Source organism: Protopterus annectens, chromosome 1.part1, assembly GCF_019279795.1.
Source record: "Protopterus annectens isolate FY-2018-M chromosome 1.part1, PAN1.0, whole genome shotgun sequence".
Classification (NCBI taxonomy): domain Eukaryota; kingdom Metazoa; phylum Chordata; order Ceratodontiformes; family Protopteridae; genus Protopterus; species Protopterus annectens.
In genome coordinates, this window is record NC_056726.1 from 1,632,154,883 (window position 1) to 1,632,178,409 (window position 23,527).

Consider the following 23,527-nt stretch of genomic DNA (forward strand, 5'->3'; position numbering starts at 1 on the left):
ATATTGTGCCTTACCATTAATTATCTCTTTACTGCATCAACAGTAATTATAAATTGTCAGGATCCATTGCTGTCACTTCTTCCCTGACGTCAGTGCGCCAGGGGTATATAATATGCGTCCAACGCCATTTTCTTCAGTCTTTCTTGCCACGCGGTGCCCGAAGCAGAAGCAGTTTGCAAGTGCCGGTCGGCCGACTCCTGAGATTTTTGATGTCGAATTTCAGATCCGAAGTCTTCAATAAAGCTAAGTACCCCGTTGGGGAAACCTTTTTCTTGCCTCAGACCGATGTCAGAAAAAGTTAATAATTGTATTTCTTGTGGGAAGCAAATACCTCATAAGGACTTCCACTCTTACTGTATTCCATGCCTAGGCCCTGATCACGACGTCACTAGTTGTCGGTTTTGTGCTAGAGTCAACAAACGCACTATAAAGAGACGTTTTGATTTTGCTTTACACTACGTTGGCCGAAGGTTCAATTATACCATGCTGTCGGATCAGCCGACGACCTCAATACCGAAAAAACGCAAAGACAAGGATAAAGACAGACATCCGAGGTCCAAAACCGACGACGAAACCTCTTCTAGGCCAGTCGCCGGTTCTCAGTGAGGCGCTTTTGCAGCCCCTGACACCCGCTACCTCAGAGCCACAGGCCGCTTCTGACTCCCACATGGAGACATCTAGGCCTCTGAAAACTCAAGGTATTGGGCCTACGGAAACTAATCCCTCAGATGGGTCCGGAGCCGCTGAGCAGGCACCGGCTTCTGAGGGTGTTTTCAGACCTTCACAACTTACCATTAAAACAACAGCCAAGACAAAGGTACCATTAAAGACAAAAAAACAAGTACAGCATTCTCCTGGAGCAGTCCTCCATGCCTAAGAAACAGATGCTTAAAATGGCCGATGACCTCATTACTCTAATCAGGGGTTCCCACCCCCCTCCTGAGAAAAGGCATAGGCAGGATACAGACTATGACTCCTCTGATCAGGTTTCCATTTCCTCTGATTCCTCTTCAGACCAGGGATACTCTTTACCCCTCTATGAGGACTCTGATGCTGAGGAATCTATCCCTTCAGCCTCTCCTCCTGAGGATTACTCTTTTGGGGAAACTTTACATACCTTGAGGGAACATTTCCATTGTGAAAGTCAGGAATATTCAGAATCCAAGAAAAGGCTCAGGGATTTCCTCTTATTGCCTCACACAGGCCCCTGGCTATTTCGCCTATGCTAGACATTGTGGACGATGTGTTCTCTGAATCCAGCTTATCTCCTGACTCTTTGCCCCCTGCTCCAGGCAAGCCAGATAGGTATTATAGAGTCCCTGACTCTCACAAGTTTCTTTACAAAAACCCTTCTGCTGATCCAGAAACTATTTCCCAGGGTCCAAAAGGGGTTAAGGCTTCCATTGCAAAAAATCCAGTGCCCTCTGACAGAGATTCCAAAGCTTTGGATAGATGGGGGAAGAAAGTATACACGTCTGCAACTTTAGCAGTAAGAGCTTTAAATTGCCAGTTTCACATGCTTAAGTACCAACAATATTTAATGGCTCAGTTAAAACAGAAAATGCTTGCTAGCTCAGAAGCTCCTGATTGTAAAGAAATGCAAGATTTATTGCATGCAGTTGAACAGGTGGGAAAACATACTCTGCAATGTGGTTTTGCTTCTTTAGAGGCCTGTTGTAGAGCCGCAGTTACAGGTTCTGTTATTCGAAGACATGCTTGGTTAAAAGAACAGAGTTTACCTGATCATGTTAAGGCAAAGTTATTGGATGCTCCTTTACAACATGATATCTTGTTTGGTGTTGAGCCAGAAGAGGTGTTAAAGAAAATGGAGGATAAAGCTAAATCTATGCAAACAGTCAAGGATTTCTTACAGGTACAGCCACCTCGGTTTAGCAGAAATTGGCCAACAAAAAATTGGTCCTTTCCAATGTCAGACAAGCCACAGAGAGGCAGATACAGACGCCCAAGAGGCAGATCTCAACCCCAAGGCTCAAACAGGCAACGGCAGTGGGGCACCTCAACCCTGAAAGGAGGTGAGGACAAGTCTCAACCTTACAGGAAACAGTCACAATGACTTTCCTTTGCGTACGCCAAACACGTCCCTTCTGGAAGCCTCCTTAGGGGGAAAACTAGCACTTTTTTCTCAAAACTGGCAAACAATCACCCAAGACAAATGGGTCCTGAATATTGTGTCTCAAGGTTACAGATTCCACTTCCATACTTTACCAAAGCTAAAAGGAATGCCAGACCTGCCACAAAATCAATGGGCAGAGGCACAAAAACAAATTTCAGCCCACATGGACATGAGAGCTATACAAATAGTTCCACAACAGGAACAAGGACAAGGATTTTACTCAAGACTCTTCCTGGTCCCCAGAAAGGACAAAACCTGGAGGCCTATACTGGACCTTTCAATTCTGAATACTTACCTGGATATTCCGAAATTCAAAATGTTGACATTACAACAGCTTCTCCCTATGCTGGGCAAGAAGGCTTGGCTTGTTACTCTGGATCTCAAAGAGGCATACCTGCATGTCCCTATCAGATAAAATTGCAGAAGATACCTCTGATTCAAAGCTGGTACAATGCACTACCAATTCTCTGCACTGCCCTTTGGCTTATCTACTGCGCCCAGGGTCTTCACAAAGTGCCTGGCACCAGTAATTGCATTTTGCAGACAAAAAGGAATTCAAATATATCCATACCTGGACGACTGCCTCATTCAAGCAGAGACAAAGGACATTCTTCTACAGCATCTGGCGTTTGTGAAAAAGTTGCTAATTTCTCTAGGGTACACAGTAAACAAAAAGAAGTCAAAACTAGTGCCCTCACAACAGATTACATTCCTGGGTGCCAGCTTAAATACAACGGCCCAGATGGCTTACCTCACGCCAGACAAACGAGTGCAACTAACTCAATATTTTCAACTACTGGCAAAAACGTCCCATTTCCCTGCAAGAAAAATTCTGCAGGCCCTGGGATTCATGGCATCCTGCATACTACTAATACCATATGCCAGACTGCATATGAGGAAATTACAGTGGTACATAAAAAGTGTTTGGACTCAACATTCTCACAGTGTAGAAGCAGTAATTCCAATGATTCCCTGCCTACAACAGGAGTTTCGATGGTGGGCACAGGCATGTCACCTAAACAAGGGTCAGCATTTTACCCAACCCACAGCCAGGCAAACTCTAACAGATGCTTCGGATTATGCCTGGGGAGCACACATGGCAGGAAAATGCATTCAGGGCAAGTGGACCACAGACCAGATGCATCTTCACATCAATCAAAAAGAGATGTTGGCTGTTCAAAATGCCCTAACAGCTTTCAAGGACCTTCAACATCCAGGACAACTATTACTAAAGACAGACAACACCACAGTAATGTGGTACATAAACAAACAAGGGGGAACTCATTCTTATCTCAAGCCATGACCTTGTGGAACACAGCTCTAACGTACCAAGTTCACCTGCAAGCACAATTCCTGCCAGGAAATAAAAATACTCTGGCAGACGACCTAAGCAGAAATATCATGGACCCTCACGAATGGAAATTGAATCCACAAATCTTCAGCATGATAACACAAAAATGGGGATGCCATGACATAGATCTTTTTGCCTCCCCTCTGAATTGCCAACTACAAAGATTCTGCACAAGGACTTGTCACAAACAAGCATGGAAAGTGGATACTCTTCTGTTCAGCTGGAAAAACCTAAAAGTCTATACCTTCCCACCACTGCCTCTCCTTTCAAAGGTACTCCTAAAAGCCAGACAAGAAAAACCACAGATGATCCTGATTGCTCCAGACTGGCCACGCCAGCACTGGTACCCTATCTTAAGGAACTTGGCTTGGGGTCCACCATGGATTTTGCCCCAAATTCCACACCTTTTGACTCAACAAAACAATCGGATCCTGCACAGTCAGCTCAAAACCCTAAACCTGGCTGCATGGCAGATACTTTAGTCAAACAGGCAACACCTCTCTCTAAAGCTGTTATGGATGTCATTTTAGAGGCCAGGAGGCCTAGCACCAGGAAAGCTTACTCAGAAAAATGGAAGAGATTCTGTATCTGGAACCAAGCTCACAGTCCTTGACCCTCTTGTTCCAAACATTCCTCAAATTTTACAATACTTAACTGAGATGCTGTACAGAGGCCTATCCTTTTCATCAATTAAGATTCACGCCTCTGCCATTTCTGCACATTACAACACGGATCCTCCTTTATTCTCTTATCCCTTGCTAAAGCAGTACCTCAGAGGGGCTAAAAACATAAGACCACCCCGGAGAGCACCAACACCAACTTGGGACCTCAATTTATTTTGGAAAAACTGACCCTACCACCTTTTGAGCCAGCCAATACAGCCGATCTAAAATTTTTGTCATGGAAAACAGCTCTGCTCCTGGCAGTAACTTCAGCACGAAGAGTCTAAGCGCTACAGGCATTAATGGCAGTGGAACCTTTTATAATTTTTCATCAAGACAGGGTATCTTTAAGGACAAACCCTACCTTCATGCCAAAGATGGTATCTAGTGTGGCTCTTAACCAAACCATCCATTTGCTTACTTTTTATCCAAACCCCCAAAATAAAGGGGAGAAACTTCTGCATTCTTTGGACATACACAGGCAGCTACGCTTCTACTTGGACAAAACAAAAGCTTTCAGGAAAACTGATCAACTGTTTGTAGCATATGCTGCAGGATCACAAGGCAAGGCTATCTCAAAGCAGACTATATCCAAATGGATAGGACACTGTATTCGGTACTGCTACACACAGCATGGAAAATCAGTCCCTAATAGTATTAGGCCTCATTCCACCAGGGCAACAGCCACTTCAACAGCCTTTCTCAGAGGAGTACCTACCAAGGAAATTTTGGAGGCTGCAACTTGGAGTTCAGTGCACACCTTCACCAAACATTACCACCTGCCTCTTTACTCTAAATCCAGAGCAGGTTTTGCCACTGCAGTTCTGCAGGGCCTCTTAGCCAATCCTAACTCTTTATAGACCAGCCACCCAAACTTAGCTTTGGGTTTCAACCCAAGTGTGATAACTGCAGCAGTGTAACACAATGAACGTAGTACAGTTTTGTACCTACCATAAATGTAGATGTTCGAGTGTTCACACTGCTGCAGTCCCGGTTACCCTCCCTCCATCAACTCTGAACTAGCTGGACTTATCTATACCCTTCTATCCTATACAACCTTTGGGGTGTATTTGCTGATAACTGAAGGTATTGTTTTTATTTTATATGTATATTTTTGATTAGCAGTATGTATTGCCTACCCACTTGGGGGCACCTGACATCTGGGGCAAGAAAAACTGAAGAAAATGTCGATGGATGCATATTATATACCCCTGGCAGACTGACGTCAGGGAAGAAGCGACAGCTCTTCTTTTGGGGACAGTTGCAATTCAGACTAACAGTACATCAGTAGTTTGGTACATCAGCAAAGAAGGAGGGACCAGATTTCACCCCTTGTGTTAAGAAGTGCTCCGAGTGTGGCAGTGGGCAATCTTATCCAACCGTTTTCTCATAGTAGTGCCATTCTGGAGAAGTCCAGTGTGATAGCAGAATTCTGTGGAAGTCCAGTGTGATAGCAGACAAGCTTAGCAGGTGCATTCTTCTACCTCACAAGTGATCTCTCAACAAGAACGTGACGGAAATTATTTTTTGTTAGTGAGGTGAGCCTTGCTGCGATTTTCTTGCCCCCCCCCCCCAAACAGCAAATGCAGCAGCTACTTTGCCCTAATCCTCCCACAAGGGGAATCACCAAGAGGTGCTTTATTTCATGACCTGCCCCCTGGTCTGCTATACATCTATCCACCAACCCTGTTAATTCTGAAATTCTTACAGAAAGCTGCCATGTTGACGAGCACTTCAGAAACCTTGGATTTTAAATCCAGTTCCAGACCTCCTGTTTCACCTGACAGGCATGATTCATCCAGACATATCTAACTTCAGGCTGACGGCCTGGCTTCTCCAATTCTGTTAATAGCCAAACAACCTATGCTGTCTTCCTCTGTCAAACATATACTTTTATCTTCACATAAACCTTCAACATGTAAACTCTATTCCATTAAATGGAAAAGATTTGTGTATTGTGCACACCGAAATCATGTTCAACCCTTTTCAGCTCCTGTACATAACATCCTTGAATTTTTGGCCATACTTTTTAAAGAAGGAGCTAGTTCCTTAACCATTAAAAGTTCAGTTAGCAGCAATATCAAACTTTCACACTGGATTTGAAGGTTCCTCAATAGCCTGTTATAAGCTGTGCCAAGCTTTCTTGAGAAGCACTTTGCTTTTAAGACCTCCGTTTAAAGACCTTACTCTCCCATGGGGACCTCAGTCTGGTACTGCAGGCACTTATACATTCCCTCTTTGAACCAGCAGCTAAATGTGACCTTAAATATCTTACCTGGAAAATGTTTTTTTCTAGTAGTCATTGCATTTGCTAGATGAATTTCAGAAATTCAAGCATTGTCTTCAAAACCTCCACACTTGATTTTTCACAAGGATAGAGTTACATTACAAACCAGTGCATTCTTTCTTCCCAAGGTGGTGTCAGCATCCAGGATCAGTCCATTAATTTGCCAGTTTTCTTCAGCAAGTTTACTAACAAAGGAGAATACATGTTACATTTACTGGATGTTCACAGACAATTACATTTTTATCTGCATAGAGCAAAAGATATAATAAAAATCCTGCGTGGATTTGAAATTGGGAAAGCCAGTTGCTGAACTAACCTTAGCCAGATGACTAACTGATTGTATAACATTTATAAAAAATTGGGCGTTACATTACCACAGTCAGTACAAGCTCATTAAACTAGATCCATGACAACGTCTTCAGTTTTTCTTTCCAGGACGTCCATGGATGACATATGTGCAGCAGCTACTTGGGCTACTTCCCATACCTTTGTTAGTTATTACAAATTGGATCTAGTCTTCAGAGGCAGAGCATCATTTGGTTCAACCATGCTCAGGAAAATTCTTCCTTGACTCCACCTAGGATTTTAGGTAACTAGGGACTCTGTCCTGTCAGTTGAGGATAGAATGAAAATTGACAACATCAGATAAATAAGTTATATACTTACCATAGCATTCCATCTGTGTTGTCCATTTTCATTCCTCCTCAACCCCACACCCACCAACCCCCATCCTTTGCCAACTTCTGGAAGAATGAATCTTTAGGGGATATCCCTGTCCTTTGTATTGAGTTCTAGATATGGTCTTTTTATGTACTGACTGCATGCAATTTTTCACTCCCTTTATCTATGCATACTAAATGTTTAATTTCTGGCAAAAATCAGCAAACAAGATCTGAGGTAACTTTGGGTTAGTGCTTTATGGGTAAGGGAGAAGCTCGAAAGTTTTTTGGTTGCCATGAGCTTTAGCAACTTCCAAGTCTGATCCGAGGGATCGGATCCAAACTCATCACTTGAGGAAGAATGAAAATGGACAACACAGATGGAATGTTATGGTAAGTACATAGCTTTTTCTTTCACCAGTTGCTTATTTAAGAGTTCTAAACAGCCATTGTTACATTGCTGTTTGCAGTATAATAATTCTCTGAAAACCAGTATGGAAATGTTATAGTTTTCTTTTCTCTTTTAAATCTCAGAATTGACCTCAAGTTGAACAAAAAACCAAGAGCTGTAAGTATTACGTTTCTGTTTGATCCTAAGCTTTAAGTATAGAGAGTTTTACTTTGACGCTGTTCACCATTGTATATCTAAATATTTAGTCTTTTTCCTTTTAGCCTTCAGAGTTTAAATTCTTGAAAGCACATGTAAAGGACTTTTGTGTCAGAACATGGGAATTCAGGATGCTAGAGATGATCCATTATACACAGTAACAGTGGATTATGTTTTTTTTTATATATTTGCCTACTTTTTTGGTTAACACTTTTATCATTTTTTAAAATTTTTCTTAGAAAAGAACAACCCACTAACATCAACGACACTTCAACAAAGAGGGGATTGTTGACAAGCTCTCCCTCTCAGCTACTGATGTAGACTAAACTGCTAATAATGAGAGTTTTTAACTCAATAATAATTATTTGTTGTGGAATATCACCCCTCTAGCAGTCTACACATATCGTTGCATTACAGACTACTTTCTGAAAAATCAACTTAAAAAGCTTAGGATAAACAAATATAAATAATTTGGGCAATAAAAGATATTAAAACTGTATATATAACAATAGTATCAATAAGAAGTATACTTTACAGTAATAATTGCCAGTGCATCCATAGCAATTCCATAAGTATTGTATTAATAAATACAAAAAACACAAATAGAAATACCCACAGGGTATAAAACTGATAAAAACAAAAAAAGAACCACATCCAAAGCACTAGACTTCTAAGCGCTTTTACCATTATACATGGCATCATCAGAGGAAGTAAAAATGAACCACATCAAACATTAAATACACAGCCAATCACATCAACATCCAGTGAGAAACAATGAAAATATACATTCATTTGAATAAATAAATATTAAACATTAAATGTGTTCACGCACAGTAACATTTGAAACCATGTTGCCAAAGCTTGTATTGTGAGGGATACCTTGTCTCAAAAATAAAGTTATACTGGATTAGGCTGGGTAGTTCAAGCCACCCAAGCTGATTTAGATTGATGCAATGATGTGTCCTAAAAGGCAGCCCAGTGGCAAACCTGGCAATGTGGTTGTAGCAAATTGAGAGTTTAAGGACAGTCTTGTTTAAATTCGAGAGTAGAGGGGATGCATACAGAAGGGTTGAAAGAAGTTGAGAGCGAGCTATTGCAATTTTAGCTGGAGGGGTTAGGAAGGCTTTTATTCTGTAAAGTGACCCTAGTTTTTTATTGATGGTTTTGATAGTTTGGTTAACATGTAGGTCAAATTTTAGATTATTGTCTATGATGACACGTAATAATTTTGTAGATGGGTCAGGGGAGATTATTGTGCCATCATTTGATGTTATGGTAAAGGTGAAAGCAGTAGACCCTATGTGTTGGTGAAAATAACAGCATTTTCGTTTTTTTGGGATTTAGGATCAGACGCTGTTCAGAAAGCCAGTTTTCTATTGTATTAAAGGTGGTCTGGGTAATAACCTCCGCTAGATGAGTTTCAGAGTTACAGGCACTCATGGCTGTGGAACCTTTTATCATTTTCCATCCTGACAGGGTTTCACTGAGGACAAACCGTACATTTATGCCTAAGGTAGTGTCCAGTGTGGCCCTTAACCAAACATTTCATTTGCCTACCTTTTACCCAAACCCACAGAATAAGGTTGAGAGACTTCTGCATTCTTTGGACATTCACAGGCAGCTACGCTTCTACTTGGACACAACCAAAGCTTTCAGAAAGACTGAACAACTTCTAGTGGCATATGCTGCAGGATCACAAGGAAAGCCTATCTCAAAACAACCAAACAATTCATTTGCCTACCTTTTACCCAAACCCACAGAATAAGGGTGAGAGACTTCTGCATTCTTTGGACATTCACAGGCAGCTACGCTTCTGCTTGGACAGAACCAAAGCTTTCAGAAAGACTGAACAACTTCTAGTGGCATATGTTGCAGGATCACAAGGAAAGCCTATCTCAAAACAGACTATTTCAAAGTGGATAGGCAACTACATTCGTTTCTGCTATTCACAGCATGGCAAATCAGTGCCTAAGGGCATTAGGCCTCATTCAACCAGAGCAGCAGCCACTTCAGCAGCCTTCCTCAGAGGAGTACCAACCAAAGACATCTTAGAGGCTGCAACTTGGAGTTCAGTGCATACTTTTACAAAGCACCATCACTTACCTCCCTACTCTAAATCCAGGGCAGGCTTTGCCACTGCAATTCTGCAGGGCCTGATAGCCTCTCCTAATCCTATTTAGCACCAGCCTCCCAACCTTAGCTTTGGGATTCAACCCAATTGTAATGACTGCAACAGTGAAACACGATGAACATAGTACAGTTGTGTACCTACCATAAATGTAGATGTTCGAGTGTATTCACTGTTGCAGTTCAGGTTACCCTCCCACCATCCCCCTTTTCCTTGCTGGGGCTTATCTGTACTTCTCTATTCTATACAACCTATGTGGTGTATTTGCTTGTAGATGACGGAAAAGTTGTTTATTGGTGTATGCATGCTTATTGGCATAATTTAGCCTACCATTTTAGGGGCACCTGACATCTGGGGCAAGAAAAACTGAAGAAAATGGCGTCGGCTGCATCTTTTATACCCCTGGCGCACTGACGTCAGGGAGGAGGCGACAGCAACCGACGCCGGACTTAGACTTTGGAACTCGGGTCGACTGAGGGGTAGCCTGCCAGCAGGATAACGAAATTGTAATGACTGCAACAGTGAATACACTCGAACATCTACATTTATGGTAGTTACACAACTCTGTTATGGTCGCGGCAATGGTGGATAACCTCCTTCATCTTCCTCTGATTTCCCCCATGCTGCTAACTACTTCCGATGATGCAAAAGAAAGGCTCAGTTTGGAATTAGCTCCACCCGAAGAACGTCACTTCTGTTGAGTACGCTTATTATTGGATGGCTTCTTAAAAGCTGCTAATGTCATTTGTTTGAAAAATAGGCTGCTATGTAAAGAAACTGTTTTTATTTTAAAGTATGATACTATGACACCTGCTGCCTTAAACCAAGAATGCAACTGGAAATCTCTTTTGTGACTTAATAGTTTTACTTAATTTTATTGATTAAATTGTTTTATGATTTAATTGATATTGTTATATAAGATGTGTTCCTTTTTTACTGGTATTATCTCCTGGAAGGCTGATTGCCGAAGCAATAGAGATTTAATGATTTCATTAAAAGAAATGATCTTTCACTAGTTTGTCATTTTGTTCTATTGTTTCTTTTTTGGTGCTTTGTGGTTTTGGAATTACTCTTCTAAGTCTGCCTTTGTCAGTAGGTAGACTTACCCCCCCTCCTAAAGGTAAGAAAGGATCTAGGTGCATTCCTCCTGCTAAATCTACTCAGACTCCTTTGTCTCAGAAGCCTTCCTTTCAGAACAAGCTTGTCTCCATTTGGCATTTGGCCTTCTCTTTCCCTTGGCCAGGTCTCCTTATCTCTCTGACTTAGTCTGTCTTTTCCAAATTGGCATCAGATCACGTCAGACTCTTGGATGCTGTCTATCAATCGTCAGGGGTATTTCATGTTTTGGAAATCTGTTTCCCTTTTTCAGGCATTCCTCAGCCTACTGTAGAACAGCTTCCTCATTTCCCAGAGGTTCTACAATCCCTTTTGAATCAGCATACCATTTGGCCTGTTCTACCCCTTACCACACCCCACCACACACCCTCACATTCGGGAAAAGAGTTGCTTTCCAGAATGTTTTTGGTTACTCTGAAAGAGAGCACTTGGAGACCAATACTGGATCTTCCTCTGTTCAGCACCTTTTTCAGGGTGGTTCTGTCTGGATGTTTTCTCTTTAGACCTTGTTTCCTCTTCTTTTTTCTCAGGCCTTTTTGGTTTCTCTAGACCTCAAGGATGCTTACCTTTACATCCCCATTCACCCTCTGTTCAGGAAAGTTTTAAGTTTCTCCGTTTTTTCCTTGCATTTTCAGTTTTCTGCTCTGCCCTTTGGCCTTTCTGCTGCCCCAATGGCATTCACCACATACCTCACTCTTGTCATTGCTTTTTGCAGGATGCTGGGGGATACAGATTTTCCCCTATTTGGACAACCTATTCATTCAAGTGCCATCTCCCAGCAGTCTGCTGGATTACTACTTGTCTAAAAGTCTGGGGTTCACCATAAATGTCAAGAAATAAGTTCTGACGCACTCCCAGGATCGTGTTTTTCATGGGTGCAGGCTTCAGATTATTTCCATGCTGGCTTCTTTTCCTGTTCCTGTTCCGAAGGTTTTTCTCTCCGACAACTTTCTTCCAGTCTTTCTTCTTCTGTCCTTTCTCACAACTAGGGAATTTCTTAGCTTTCTGGGATTTATGACCCCCCACTCTTCCCATGCTTCCTCTTGCCAGACGCCATACAAGAAAGCTTCAGTGGTACCTCAGGTCAGTGTGGCTTCACAATTACCACTCCCTGGAGTTCCTTGTTTACTTCCGTATGTCAGACTCTAGCATTAGTGCTGGATTCAGCAACTTTCTCTCAACTGGGGCTTTCCTACCAGATTCCAGTTCATCTCAAGAAGTGTTCACAGACACCTCAGACTTAGGATGGGAGGCTTCTTGCATACCTCTAAAGGTCCAGGGTCTCTGGCCTCCTCAACAGATTTCAGGTCATATCATCATCAAAGAGATTAGAGGTCTGCTTCTGGCTCTGTAAGCTTTTCATTCCCACTTCCACCCTAGTCCCCTCAAAGTCTTCACAGACAGTACCACTTTGATGTGGTACATCAACAGGTCGGGGTGTGGTGGGGTGCAATATCCTATCTCCTTTTCAGATTAGCTCTTCAGACATGGGATCTAGCTATCAAGTATCAAGAGACTCTTCGGGTGGTTTACATTCCTTCAGAGCACAATCTTGTGGCAGACTCATTGAGTAGATCCAGAACACAGGCTAATGAATGGATGCCTCACGTGTTTCTGGGAATAGCCCATTGGTGGGGTATTCCTCAGGTAGGTGTTTTTGCCTCCCCTATGAACAGGCAACTTCCTCTATTCTTTTCAAGAGTACCAAGTCTCCTGGCTTGGAAACTGAACACCCTGTCTTTCCTTTGAAAGGGAATGTTTCTGTATGCCTTTCCCCCAGTTCTTGTGTTGCTATGAGTTCTGTACAAGATCAATCAGGACTCTGCCAAAATCTTGCTGGTGACTTTCTTTTGGACCAGACAGCATTGGTTCCCCCTTCTTTATCACTAGGCCAGGAGCAATCACCAGAAGTTACCTCACCAGGTGGATCTTCTTACACAGGACAAGGGATCTCTTATCCATGTTTACCTGTCTACTCTTCAAGTAACATTGTGGGTGATAGGTTTTGATTCTTTTTAGGTATCTCTTTTCTGAGGGCGCACTTTGGGTTCTACAAGAGGCTAGGAAACCTACTACCAGAAAATCATACATGTCCAAATGGAAACGATTTTCTGTCTGGCGCCTCAATCGCCATCAGGATCTCCTCTCTGTGGAGGATCCTCTGGTTCTCTCATATTTGTGTGATCTGCTCTATGCTGAGTTAGAATATTCATCAGTTAAAGCTCACTTGTCAGCAATTTCTGCTTGTCTGCCCTTGAATCCTCCTCTGGCCTGTCAGTTTAAGGTCAAACAATTTCTTAAAAGCGTCCTTCAAATCACGCCTCCCAGAAAGCATATTCTGTCTTCTTAGGCCCTCAGTTTTGTACTTGAAAAATTGACTCAGGGTCCTTTTAAACCTACTAGTTCAGCTTCCTTGCAACATTGCACTTGGAAGACTGTTCTTCTTTTGGCTTTTACTTCAGCCAAGAGAGTGTCTGAACTTCAGCCTCTCATAGCTGTTTCTCCTTTTGTAAGTTTTTCACAGTCTATTTACCTTCCTTTTTTCCTTCTCCACAGTCTGCCAGTGAGAAGGTTCTTCACACCTTGGATTTGCATAGATTGCTCTGGTATTATTTAGATAAAATGAAGGCAATTCACAAGTCTGTATGTTTTTTCTTTTCATGCCAGAACTTTGGGCTTCCCTGTTTCTAAGCAAAGCATCTCATTCTGGATTTCCAAGGCCATTTCTTTTTGTTCTTTTCATGGCAGATGTCCTCCTCCATCTGTAAAAGCACATACTAATAGGACAGTTGCCCTATCTCTTGCCTTTTTCAAGGGTTTGGACAACAGATCCATCTTTGAAGCTGCTACTTGTTCCTCTGTTCATAGTCTCAGTAAACATTATAAATTGGATGTTATTTCAAGGGCCAGGGGGGGTTTTGACAGGGCTGTTATGCATGAGTTTATAAAGGGCTCTTCTGTGCCTTCCTCCTGTCAGCCTTCTTAGCCCTTGTACTTTCCCTTGCATATGCGGTATTCAGTCCCTCCATCCTTCCCCCTCCTTCATAGTCCTTGCCCCTGTGCCTTTGTTACCCTCTGGTTGAGGGGCTCTTGCTTACTTTTCCGTCTGTCCTTTCTTATGTTTAGCTTTGCCCCGTTTTCCTCTAACCAAATATTTTCTAGATCCAAATTCTGTTGTACTGTTTAGCCAGCATGACTTGTCTGTCCTGATTTACAGCATAACTTAAGTCTTTCGGCTTTTCCCGGTTAGGGGTCGCCACAGCGGAACTCCAGTCCGCTAATGATTGGCAGTAGATTTTTACGTAATGGCTTGCCGGGCCTAACGCACAACCTTCAACAAAGGCACGCCCATTCACCATGTCGCCACACAGAAGACGCTCTGAGAATCGAACGGGCAACGTCTAACTGTGAGGCGACAACGCTACCGCAGCACCACCACCGCAGTCTGATCTACAGCAGGGAAGCATGCCAATAATCATGCAGATCTGGTACACCCAACACTCCTTCATCCTTTATTGTTTGCAGCCTTTCCCATACCCTTCCTGTTTTTTTTCCTGACCCTAGATAAACTTGGAGCTGTAAAAAAATCCTCCGCTGGGTTAAATGATTATGACTTAAATAATGTAGTGTTCTATGATGTAGGTGAAGTTAACATCGATATCACTAGTAAATTTTTAAAAACTTCCAGTCTAGCAATTTCCATGTTCTTATCCATCCTAATTACCTTGGATAACATTCTTGAGTCCCTCCTTGGTTAAATCTTACATATTTCAACCACTTATATTAACAGATTTTCAGATACTACTTCATTAACCTTCTTGATAGTTGAAAAAAACGATTGGGGTGGCTAGTGTTTTTTTTTCTCATTGACCGTATATCCTGACAAACCTACAAGACCATTGTAATGTCTCATACAAACCTATAAATTCATGCTAAAGGTCTTCCAAATATATCATTAAGTCATCTGCATACAATGCTAATTTTGTCTTCTGTTGTCCTACATGAAATCCCTCAATACCTGATCTCCTCTGTTATAAGGCCAGTTGTTCCAAATATTTTGCAAATAAGAGAGGTAAAAGAGGGCATCTCTGTTGAGTGCTTCTACTTATTTCAAAACATCAGGGTTAAGTCAGCATTTAACTTTACAGGAGTGTATGTCCTTTTAAGCTGTTAGTTATTCCATAACCCCCCCCCCCGACTCCCACTATTTGCAGCACAAAGTAAACTTGCTCACCTAACCTTGTCTGCATCTGGAGATACCAGTATTATTGAGATACTCAACCTGTTTGCATGTTGTGTAATAACTAGGGATTTTAATATAATGTCAAATGTTTATCCACAAACTGGCCCTTATGAACCAATTTAGGCATTTGTTCTGCAAGTCTTGTTGCAAGTACTTTCATAATTATCTGATAATCTTGACTGAGGACCGATACAGGTCTGTATGAACTTAAATGATGCCAATCCTTACCTTGTTTAAAATGGCAGAGATAACTGTCCCCTTCCATGAAGATGGGATTTCTGGGGGTACATAATACCTTATTTAACAATTTCATCAACCTTCCCTTCATTTCTTCTGCTCCTATATAATTCTAATAAAATCCTGGCCTATCTAGACGACTTGCCACCAGATAGATCTCTCAGATGTTCTTCGTGTTTCACTGTTGCAGTCATTACATTTGGGTAATCTGCTGGCAGGTTGCCCTCAGTCGGCCTGATTAACATAGTCTTGGGTCCTGCGTCGGTTGCTGTTCCTTCTTCTATGATGTCAGGTCGTCAGGGGTATAAAACATGCAGCCGATGCCATTACATCAGTCTTTCTTGCAGCACGGTGCCCGAAGCAGAACCAGTTTGCAAGTGCTGGTCGGCCGACTCCTGAAATATTTGTTTTCGAGTTTCAGAATCAAAGTCTTCAACTAAAAAGCTAAGTACCCCTTTGGGGAAACTTTTTCTTGCTCCTTACCGATGTCAGTAAAAGTTAATAATTGTATTTCTTGTGGAAAGCAAATACCTCATAAGGATTTCCATTTGTACTGTATTCCTTGCCTAGGCCCTGACAACGACGTACCTTGCTGTCGGTTTTGTGCTTTATTTAATCAGCGCACTATCCGTCGTCGGTACATTTTTGCTTCTAAATATTTCGGTTCTCAGTTTAATTATCCAGAAATGACGTTGGTTAGCCATCCGACTACAGGAATACTGAAAAAATGCAAAGAAAAAGACAGCGACAGGCTGTTGAGGTCCAAAACAGCCAACGACGCTTCTCCTAAGCCAGTCGCCAGTTTGCCGGTACTCAGTGAGGCACTTTTGCAGCCCCTGATACCCGCTACTTCTGATTCGCAGGCCTCTACTGAGACCCATTCTGAGTCCGGTATGCCACGAAATGCTTCACCTATGGAACCCATGGATGTCTCTACCTTGGATGGGTCCAGAGCCGCTGTGCAGGCACCGGCTTTTGAGGGTGTATTCAGGCCTACAGATTTGTATATTAAACTGACACCACCTTCAATTTTAAGGCCAAAATCTCAATCTATGTCTAAAAAAACTGACGCCCAGGCCACATGTTTCAGGCCTCTATGCCTAAAAAGCAAATGATCAAAATGGCTGAAGATTTAATTACTCTAATCAGGGGTAGTCAACCCCCCCCCCTTCTAAGAGGCCTGGGGCTGAACTTGACTATGAATCTTCTGAACAGGACTCTGTTTCTTCTGACTCTTCTAATGAACAGGATTTGTCCATACCTACTTATGAGGATTCTGATGCAGATGATTCCATTCCTCCTGCTTCTCCCCCTGAGGATTTTTCTTTTGGGGAAACTTTACATACCTTAAGGGAGCATTTCCACTGGGAAAGTCAGGATTTTTCTGAATCCAAAAAGAGGCTTAGGGATTTCCTTCTTCTTCCTCAGCATAGGCCTTTGGCTATACCTTCTGTACTAGACATTGTTGATGTGTTTTCAGAATCCAGTATGGCCCCTGATTCCCTGCCTCTGGCCCCTTGTAAGCCACACAGATACTACAGGGTTCCTGACTCCCACAAATTCCTTTTCAAAAATCCTGGTGCGGACCCTGAAACCATTTCTCAGGGGCCCAAAGGCATTAAGGCTTCTACTGCTAAAAATCCCACCCCTTCTGATAGAGATTCCATGGCGCTGGATAGATGGGGTAAAAAGGTTTATACTTCTGCAACCTTGGCAATCAGGGCTTTAAACTGTCAATTCCATATGCTAAAATATCAACAGCATATCATGGGACTGCTTAAACAGAAAATTATGTTGATTTTTGACTGTTTGGAAAATAAGGATTTGCAGGATTTATTACATTCAGCTGAACAAGTTGGAAAAAATACTTTGCAATGTGGTTTTCTTTCTTTGGAGGCCTCTTGCAGGGCTGCTGTTACTGGGTCTGTGCTTAGAAGGCATGCTTAGCTTAAGGAGCAATCTCTGCCTGATCATGTTAAAGCAAAATTGTTGGATGCTCCTTTGCAGCAGGACCGTCTGTTTGGCAACAAGGCTGAAGAAGTTCTAAAAAAGATGGAAGATAAAGCTAAATCTATGCAAACTGTGAACGATTTCTTACAAGTACAACCTCCAAGATTTAGTAGGCACTGGCCTACTAAGAACTGGCCCTTTCCAGTTCCTTCCAGTGCCACTCAAGCCAAACCCAGACATTCCAAAAGCACCAGGTTTCAATCCCAAGAGACTTTCAGAACTAAGCAATGGGGTGCCTCCGCTTCCAAATTTGGAAACAACAAGACACCTCCCTATGGTAAACAGTCTCAATGACTTTCCTTTAAAATTACTAAGCACTTACCTCTTAGCCGCCCCTTTGGGAGGAAAACTGGCTCTTCATGCAAAAAACTGGCAACTTATAAGCCAGGACAAATGGGTTTTAAATATAGTGTCCCAGGGATACAGATTTCATTTCCACATGTTGCCAACTCCAAACAGATGGGCAGAACTGCCCCCAAATCAGTGGGCAGAGGCTCAGAAACAAGTACTTTCCCTCCTAAACATGGGGGCAATTCAACTAGTACCAGAAGAGGAAAAGGGACAAGGTTTCTATTCCAGACTTTTCCTGGTACCCAGAAAAGACAAATCATGGCGTCCAATTCTGGACCTGTCTACTCTAAACACCTTTCTGGACATTCCAAAATTCAAGATGCTGACTATTCACCAGTTACTTCCTATGCTAGGCAAAGATGCCTGGTTGGCAACTCTAGATTTAAAAGAGGCTTACCTGCATATCCCAATCAGGGAATCTTGCAGAAGATACCTCCGCTTCAAAACAGGCTACTTACATTATCAGTTCTCTGCACTGCCCTTTGGCTTATCTACTGCGTCCAGGGTATTTACAGAGTGCCTGGCTCCAGTAATTGCATTTTGCAGGCAAAGAAATATTCAAATATATCCATACCTGGACAATTGTCTAATTCAGGCAGAAAATAAGGCCATTCTTTTAAAACATCTGGCATTTGTAAAAAGGATTCTAACTTGTCTAGGCTGCACCATAAACGAAAAGAAATCACAACTGGTAATCCTCTCAAAAAATTACATTCCTGGGTGCAAGCTTGAATACAACTGCCCAAATGGCTTTCCTTACACCAGAAAAGCAAATTCATTTGGTTACTTACTTCAGACAGGTGGCCACAAAATCCCTGCTATCTGCAAGACAAATACTGCACGTCTTGAGGTTCATGGCCTCCTGCATTCTTCTAATTCTATATGCAAGACTGCATATGAGGAAACTTCAGTGGTACTTAAAAGGTTTATGGAGTCAGCATTGTCAAAGCCTGGAAACGATGATTCCTGTCATACTTTGCGTGCAACTAGAGTTCCTGTGGTGGGCAGAGGCCTGCCAACAAAACAAGAGACTGCCATTCACACCACCCCCTGCCGCCCAAACCCTAACTACAGACGCATCAGACTATGCTTGGGGGGCTCATCTGGCAGGGAAGTGCATTCAGGGCAAATGGAGCCCATATCAAATGCACCTGCATATCAATCAAAAAGAAATGCTAGCTGTACAGAATGCACTGACAGCCTTCAAGGACTACCTTCATCCAGGACAACTAATGGTAAAGGCTGACAACACCACAGTTATGTGGTACATAAACAAGCAGGGGGGTACACATTCCTACCCCCTCTGCAGATTAGCCATGGCATTGTGGAACACGGCCTTGAGCTGTCAAGTACTACTACAAGCTCAATTCCTGCCAGGAAAGATGAATATTTTGGCAGACGTACTAAGCAGAAATCTCATGGACCCACACGAATGGAAACTGGAACCACAGATTTTCAACATTTTGACACGCAAATGGTAGGGCCCAGACATAGATCTTTTTTCTCACCCCAGAACTACCAGTTGGACAGATTATGCAGAAGAGCTCCTCACAAAAAAGCCTGGAAAGTGGATGCTTTGTCCTTCAGCTCGGAAAACCTATCAGTCTATGCCTTTCCCCCTCTGCCTCTGCTCTCCAAAGTTCTATTAAAAGTCAAACAGGACAAACCAAAAATGATTTTGATTGCTCCAGACTGGCCTCGCCAACACTGGCACCCACTCCTACGCAGTCTGTCACAAATTTCTCCATGGCACCTGCCTCAGACACCTTCCTTACTGTCTCAGCAGAACAACTAAATTCTGCACCCTCGGCTCCAAACATTGAATCTTGCAGCTTGGCTAATCACTTAAATTCCCCCTTAGCATCCCTCAGTAAACCTGTGATGGATGTCATTTTGGAGGCGAGAAGACCTAGTACTAGAAAATCTTATGCTGACAAATGGAAAAGATTCTGTGCCTGGAATCAATCTCAAGGGATGAGCACAGCAGTGCCCATTTTACCTCAGACTTTGCAATACCTAACTGAGATGCTTCACAAGGGCCTGTCATTTTCTTCCATAAAAATCCATGCCTCAGCCATTTCAGCTCAGTACAACACAGAACCCCCCCCCTCTTCTCTCATCCTCTGCTAAAGCAGTATCTCAGAGGGGCCAAAAACTTGAGGCAACCCAGGAGAGCTCCAACCCTGCCTGGGATCTCAGCTTTGTATTGGAGAAACTCACTCTACCTCCTTTCGAGCCAGCTGCTACTGCAGACTTAAAATTCCTTTCCTGGAAAACAGCCTTCCTTTTAGCAATCACTTCGGCTAGAAGGATTTCTGAATTACCATCCCTTCTGGCATTGGAGCCTTTCATCATCTTTCATGCAGACAGGGTGTCACTCAGGACCAACCCATCCTTCATGCCCAAGGTGGTATCCAGTGTGGCTCTTAATCAGTCCATTCATTTGCCAACTTTCTTTCCCAATCCACAGAACAAGGGGGAGCGAATTCTGCATTCATTGGATGTACACAGACAACTTAGATTTTACTTGGACAGGACTAAATCTCGAAGAAAATCTGAACAACTGCTGGTAGCATTTGGTGCAGGGGCAGAGGGAAGGCTATTTCAAAGCAAACCATTTCCAAATGGATAAGCCGTTGTATTAATTTCTGCTATAAGCAACATGGAAAACCTATCCCCCAGGGGATCAGATCCCATTCCACCAGGGCTGTATCTACTTCTACAGCCTTTCTCAGAGGTGTTCCTACCAGGGATATTCTAGAAGCTTCTACCTGGAGTTCAGTTCATACTTTCGCCATGCACTGTCATTTACCAATTTTCTCTAAATCCAGAGCTGGCTTTGCCACTGCTGTTTTGCAGGGCCTTATAGCCGGTCCTAATGCTGTATAAATCCATCCTACCAACCATAGCTTTGGGAATCTAACCAGGTGTAATGACAGCAACAGTGAAACACGAAGAACATATTACAGTTGTGTACACTTACCATAAATGTAGATGTTCAAGTGTATTCACTGTTGCAGTCCTGGTTACCCTCCCTCCAGCCCCCTGTTTTTTTCTCTTACTATGCCTCTCCTTTCTTTTACTACATTTAAAAGCATTTTTGGTGTATTTGCTTTTGTTTGGAGGTATATATTTTTGTGTTTTAAATTATTTATATATTTTGCTCCCCATTTGGGGGGCACCTGACATCTGGGGCAAGAAAAACTGTTGTAATGGCGTCGGCTGCATGTTTTATACCCCTGACGACCTGATGTCTTGGAAGAATGGATAGCAATCGAAGCAGGACCCAAGACTTTGTTAATCAGGCCGATTGAGGGCAACCTGCCAGCAGATTACCCAAATGTAATGACTGCAACAGTGAATACACTCGAACATCTACATTTATGGTAAGTGTACACAACTGTACTTTCTTTCTCTACTTCTGCCAGTGTAATTGGTCTTATTAATTTATCTGCCTTTATAAGGGTCAGACGCAGGACCTCCAGGTCCACTTGGAATTTCCAGAATTGTTCTTATGTGCCTTCCCTTTGTTCCTGTTTGTATAGATTAGTATAATATTTTCTGAAAAGGTCCTGTATCCTGTCTGGTTGGCAGTACATCTCCCCTCTGAAGTTGGGTCCTCCACCTCATAAATCCATCTCTCTTCCTTAGCCTGCCTTAATACAGTGGCCATATTTATTTGAGCTCTGGGAGAGTTTCTCAAAAAGTGTTTCGGTACTACTTTCAGCTTGAACTGCTGGCTTACTCTCCACTGTCAACTCTGCCTTATGTTTGATCTTAGTAATTTCTTCCTCCAGTCCTTCTCCCTTTGCTTGTCTATTCTGCAACACCTTGACCCAACCCTGCCATTCTTTTAAAACCTTAATTTCATGTTGTCTTTTCATTTGGGCATAATTTTTTCAAATCCTCCTGCAAGATCTCCTTTAGTCTGTCCCAGCTCATGACTATATTAGTCTCCTCCCCTACTAAATTCTTCTTTCCTGTAGCTCTGTCTACCCATCATTTCTCAAATTGCATTGACTTGGAGTATAACTGGAATCTCCATTGTTTAATCCCCTTTCCTACTTGTCCGACCAGTTTTTATTACCAGGCTTGAGTGATCACAGACATTGGCAGCACTTCCCATGTTTGCACTCCATTCTTTTCTTCCCAAGATGTATGTATCTTGTCTACCCATGAGTGGCTATGGCTTTGGAGTAAATATGTGAGAGACCGTCTCCGTGCTACGTCAGTATGCTTGGGTATAAAGGGAGATCTGAAGTAGTTTACTTCATTTGATCATATCCGAGCCGGCAACTTTTCCTAGTATCAGCTCTGAGCTCCAGACTCCTCCCCTTACCCATAATACACCTCCACTGCCTTCCATCCTCAGATCTCGTTTCCTGCGATTTGCTTCACATCGTGTCTTCTGAGCTCCAGCTAGCAGTGGGTTATTAAACTTTCTGTGAGTAGAAACATTTTCTCTTTTTCATCAGGTTGGGTTAGTATAGGTACTCTCTCTCATCCCCATCACTTTGGTGTCGAGTGTTAGTGTTTTTAGGTAGCTACAGTAGTTTGTTCTGTGGTGCCCCTCCCCCCTCAGTGTTTTCTATAGACTAGTGTGGTGAGTGTGTGTGTGTGTGTGTGTGTGTGTGAGTGAGTGAGATCTTTTAGAAAGCATTTGCCTGTCTTTTTTCAAGGCTTTCTTTCTACCTTTAGCATGGCTGAAAAGCTTGTTTTCAAGCGCCGCACAGAGTGTGGCCGTAAGCTATCCCCAGCGGATGGCCACCTTCTGTGTGTTTTGTGCTTGGGTGAGGCCCACCTTAGTGTGCATTGTAGCATTTGTATGGGCATCAACCCCCGCGCCCTAAGAGATAGGAAGGCCAAGTTGGCCCTCAGAGGTCTTCTTCCTCCCTCAGACTCTCTTTCCTCGTCTTTGGCTTCAGTCACAGCAGCTGCTGTGGGTGCCTCTCCCTCCTCTCTTCCTCTGGCTTCTCCTCCCTCCCAGGCTGGGACTCAAGCTCCTGCACCTAAGCCTGTGGTAGCAGAGCAGAAAAGAGGTAGAGAAAGGGAGAGAGAGTCGAAGACGAGGGAAAGAGGAAGAGGTCCCCGGACCTCACTTCACCCAGCAAAACTCCATGGACCCGTGACTCACTCGGCTCCACTCCCCGAGGTTCTCCCCGGAGGAGACGCATCCAACCTCTCGGGCCTCAGTTCCCAGACTCGCCATGTCGGAGTCCGTGGCCTCGTCACGGTCAACCTGCTCCTTGTCAGATATGGATCTGGATAAGAAGATGAGGCATTTATCCAGACACAGATCCAGATGGGGGATCTTGCCAGCCCCCCTCCCTCTGGAGGGGGAAGCACGCTTCCTTTCTTTCAAGCCATTTTTCCTTCTCTGATATGACCTTCGGCTTCGGAATACTTGGATCCGAGGTTGGCTTTGGTCAGGGGGGGGGTCTGCACTGACTGTACCCGTTTCTTCAATGCCGACAGCTGCCTGGAGCGTTTCAGATCTGACCAGGTTGGATCCAAGCCGCTCTCAGAGCCGGAGATTGGGTGTTGGGTCCGAGGGAGTGGAACCTTTTCCATTTGCTCCGACTTTGTCAGGCAAGGTTCCCTCCCATGGAGCTCCGTCCACCTCGGGCCGGGCTCTGATTCTCACGTCGGACCCAGGGAGACCGGTCTCCTTATTAGTTTCCCAGGAGGTTCGCTCTCCTTCGGCATTCGATGTAGAAAGGGTCCTGTCCTTCGGATGGAGAC

At 43.2% G+C, this 23,527-nt stretch overlaps 1 protein-coding gene across 2 annotated transcripts in view; it reads left to right on the top strand.

The window, feature by feature from the left end:
* The window catches only part of MEAF6 (MYST/Esa1 associated factor 6), a 919,140-nt gene that overhangs the window by 734,843 nt on the left and 160,770 nt on the right, over nt 1-23,527 (top strand). For both annotated transcript variants that reach the window (XM_044083666.1, XM_044083674.1), the window contains one exon: nt 7,628-7,661. In XM_044083666.1, coding sequence (XP_043939601.1) covers nt 7,628-7,661 — 34 coding nt within the window. The remainder of the gene's footprint in view (nt 1-7,627; nt 7,662-23,527) is intronic.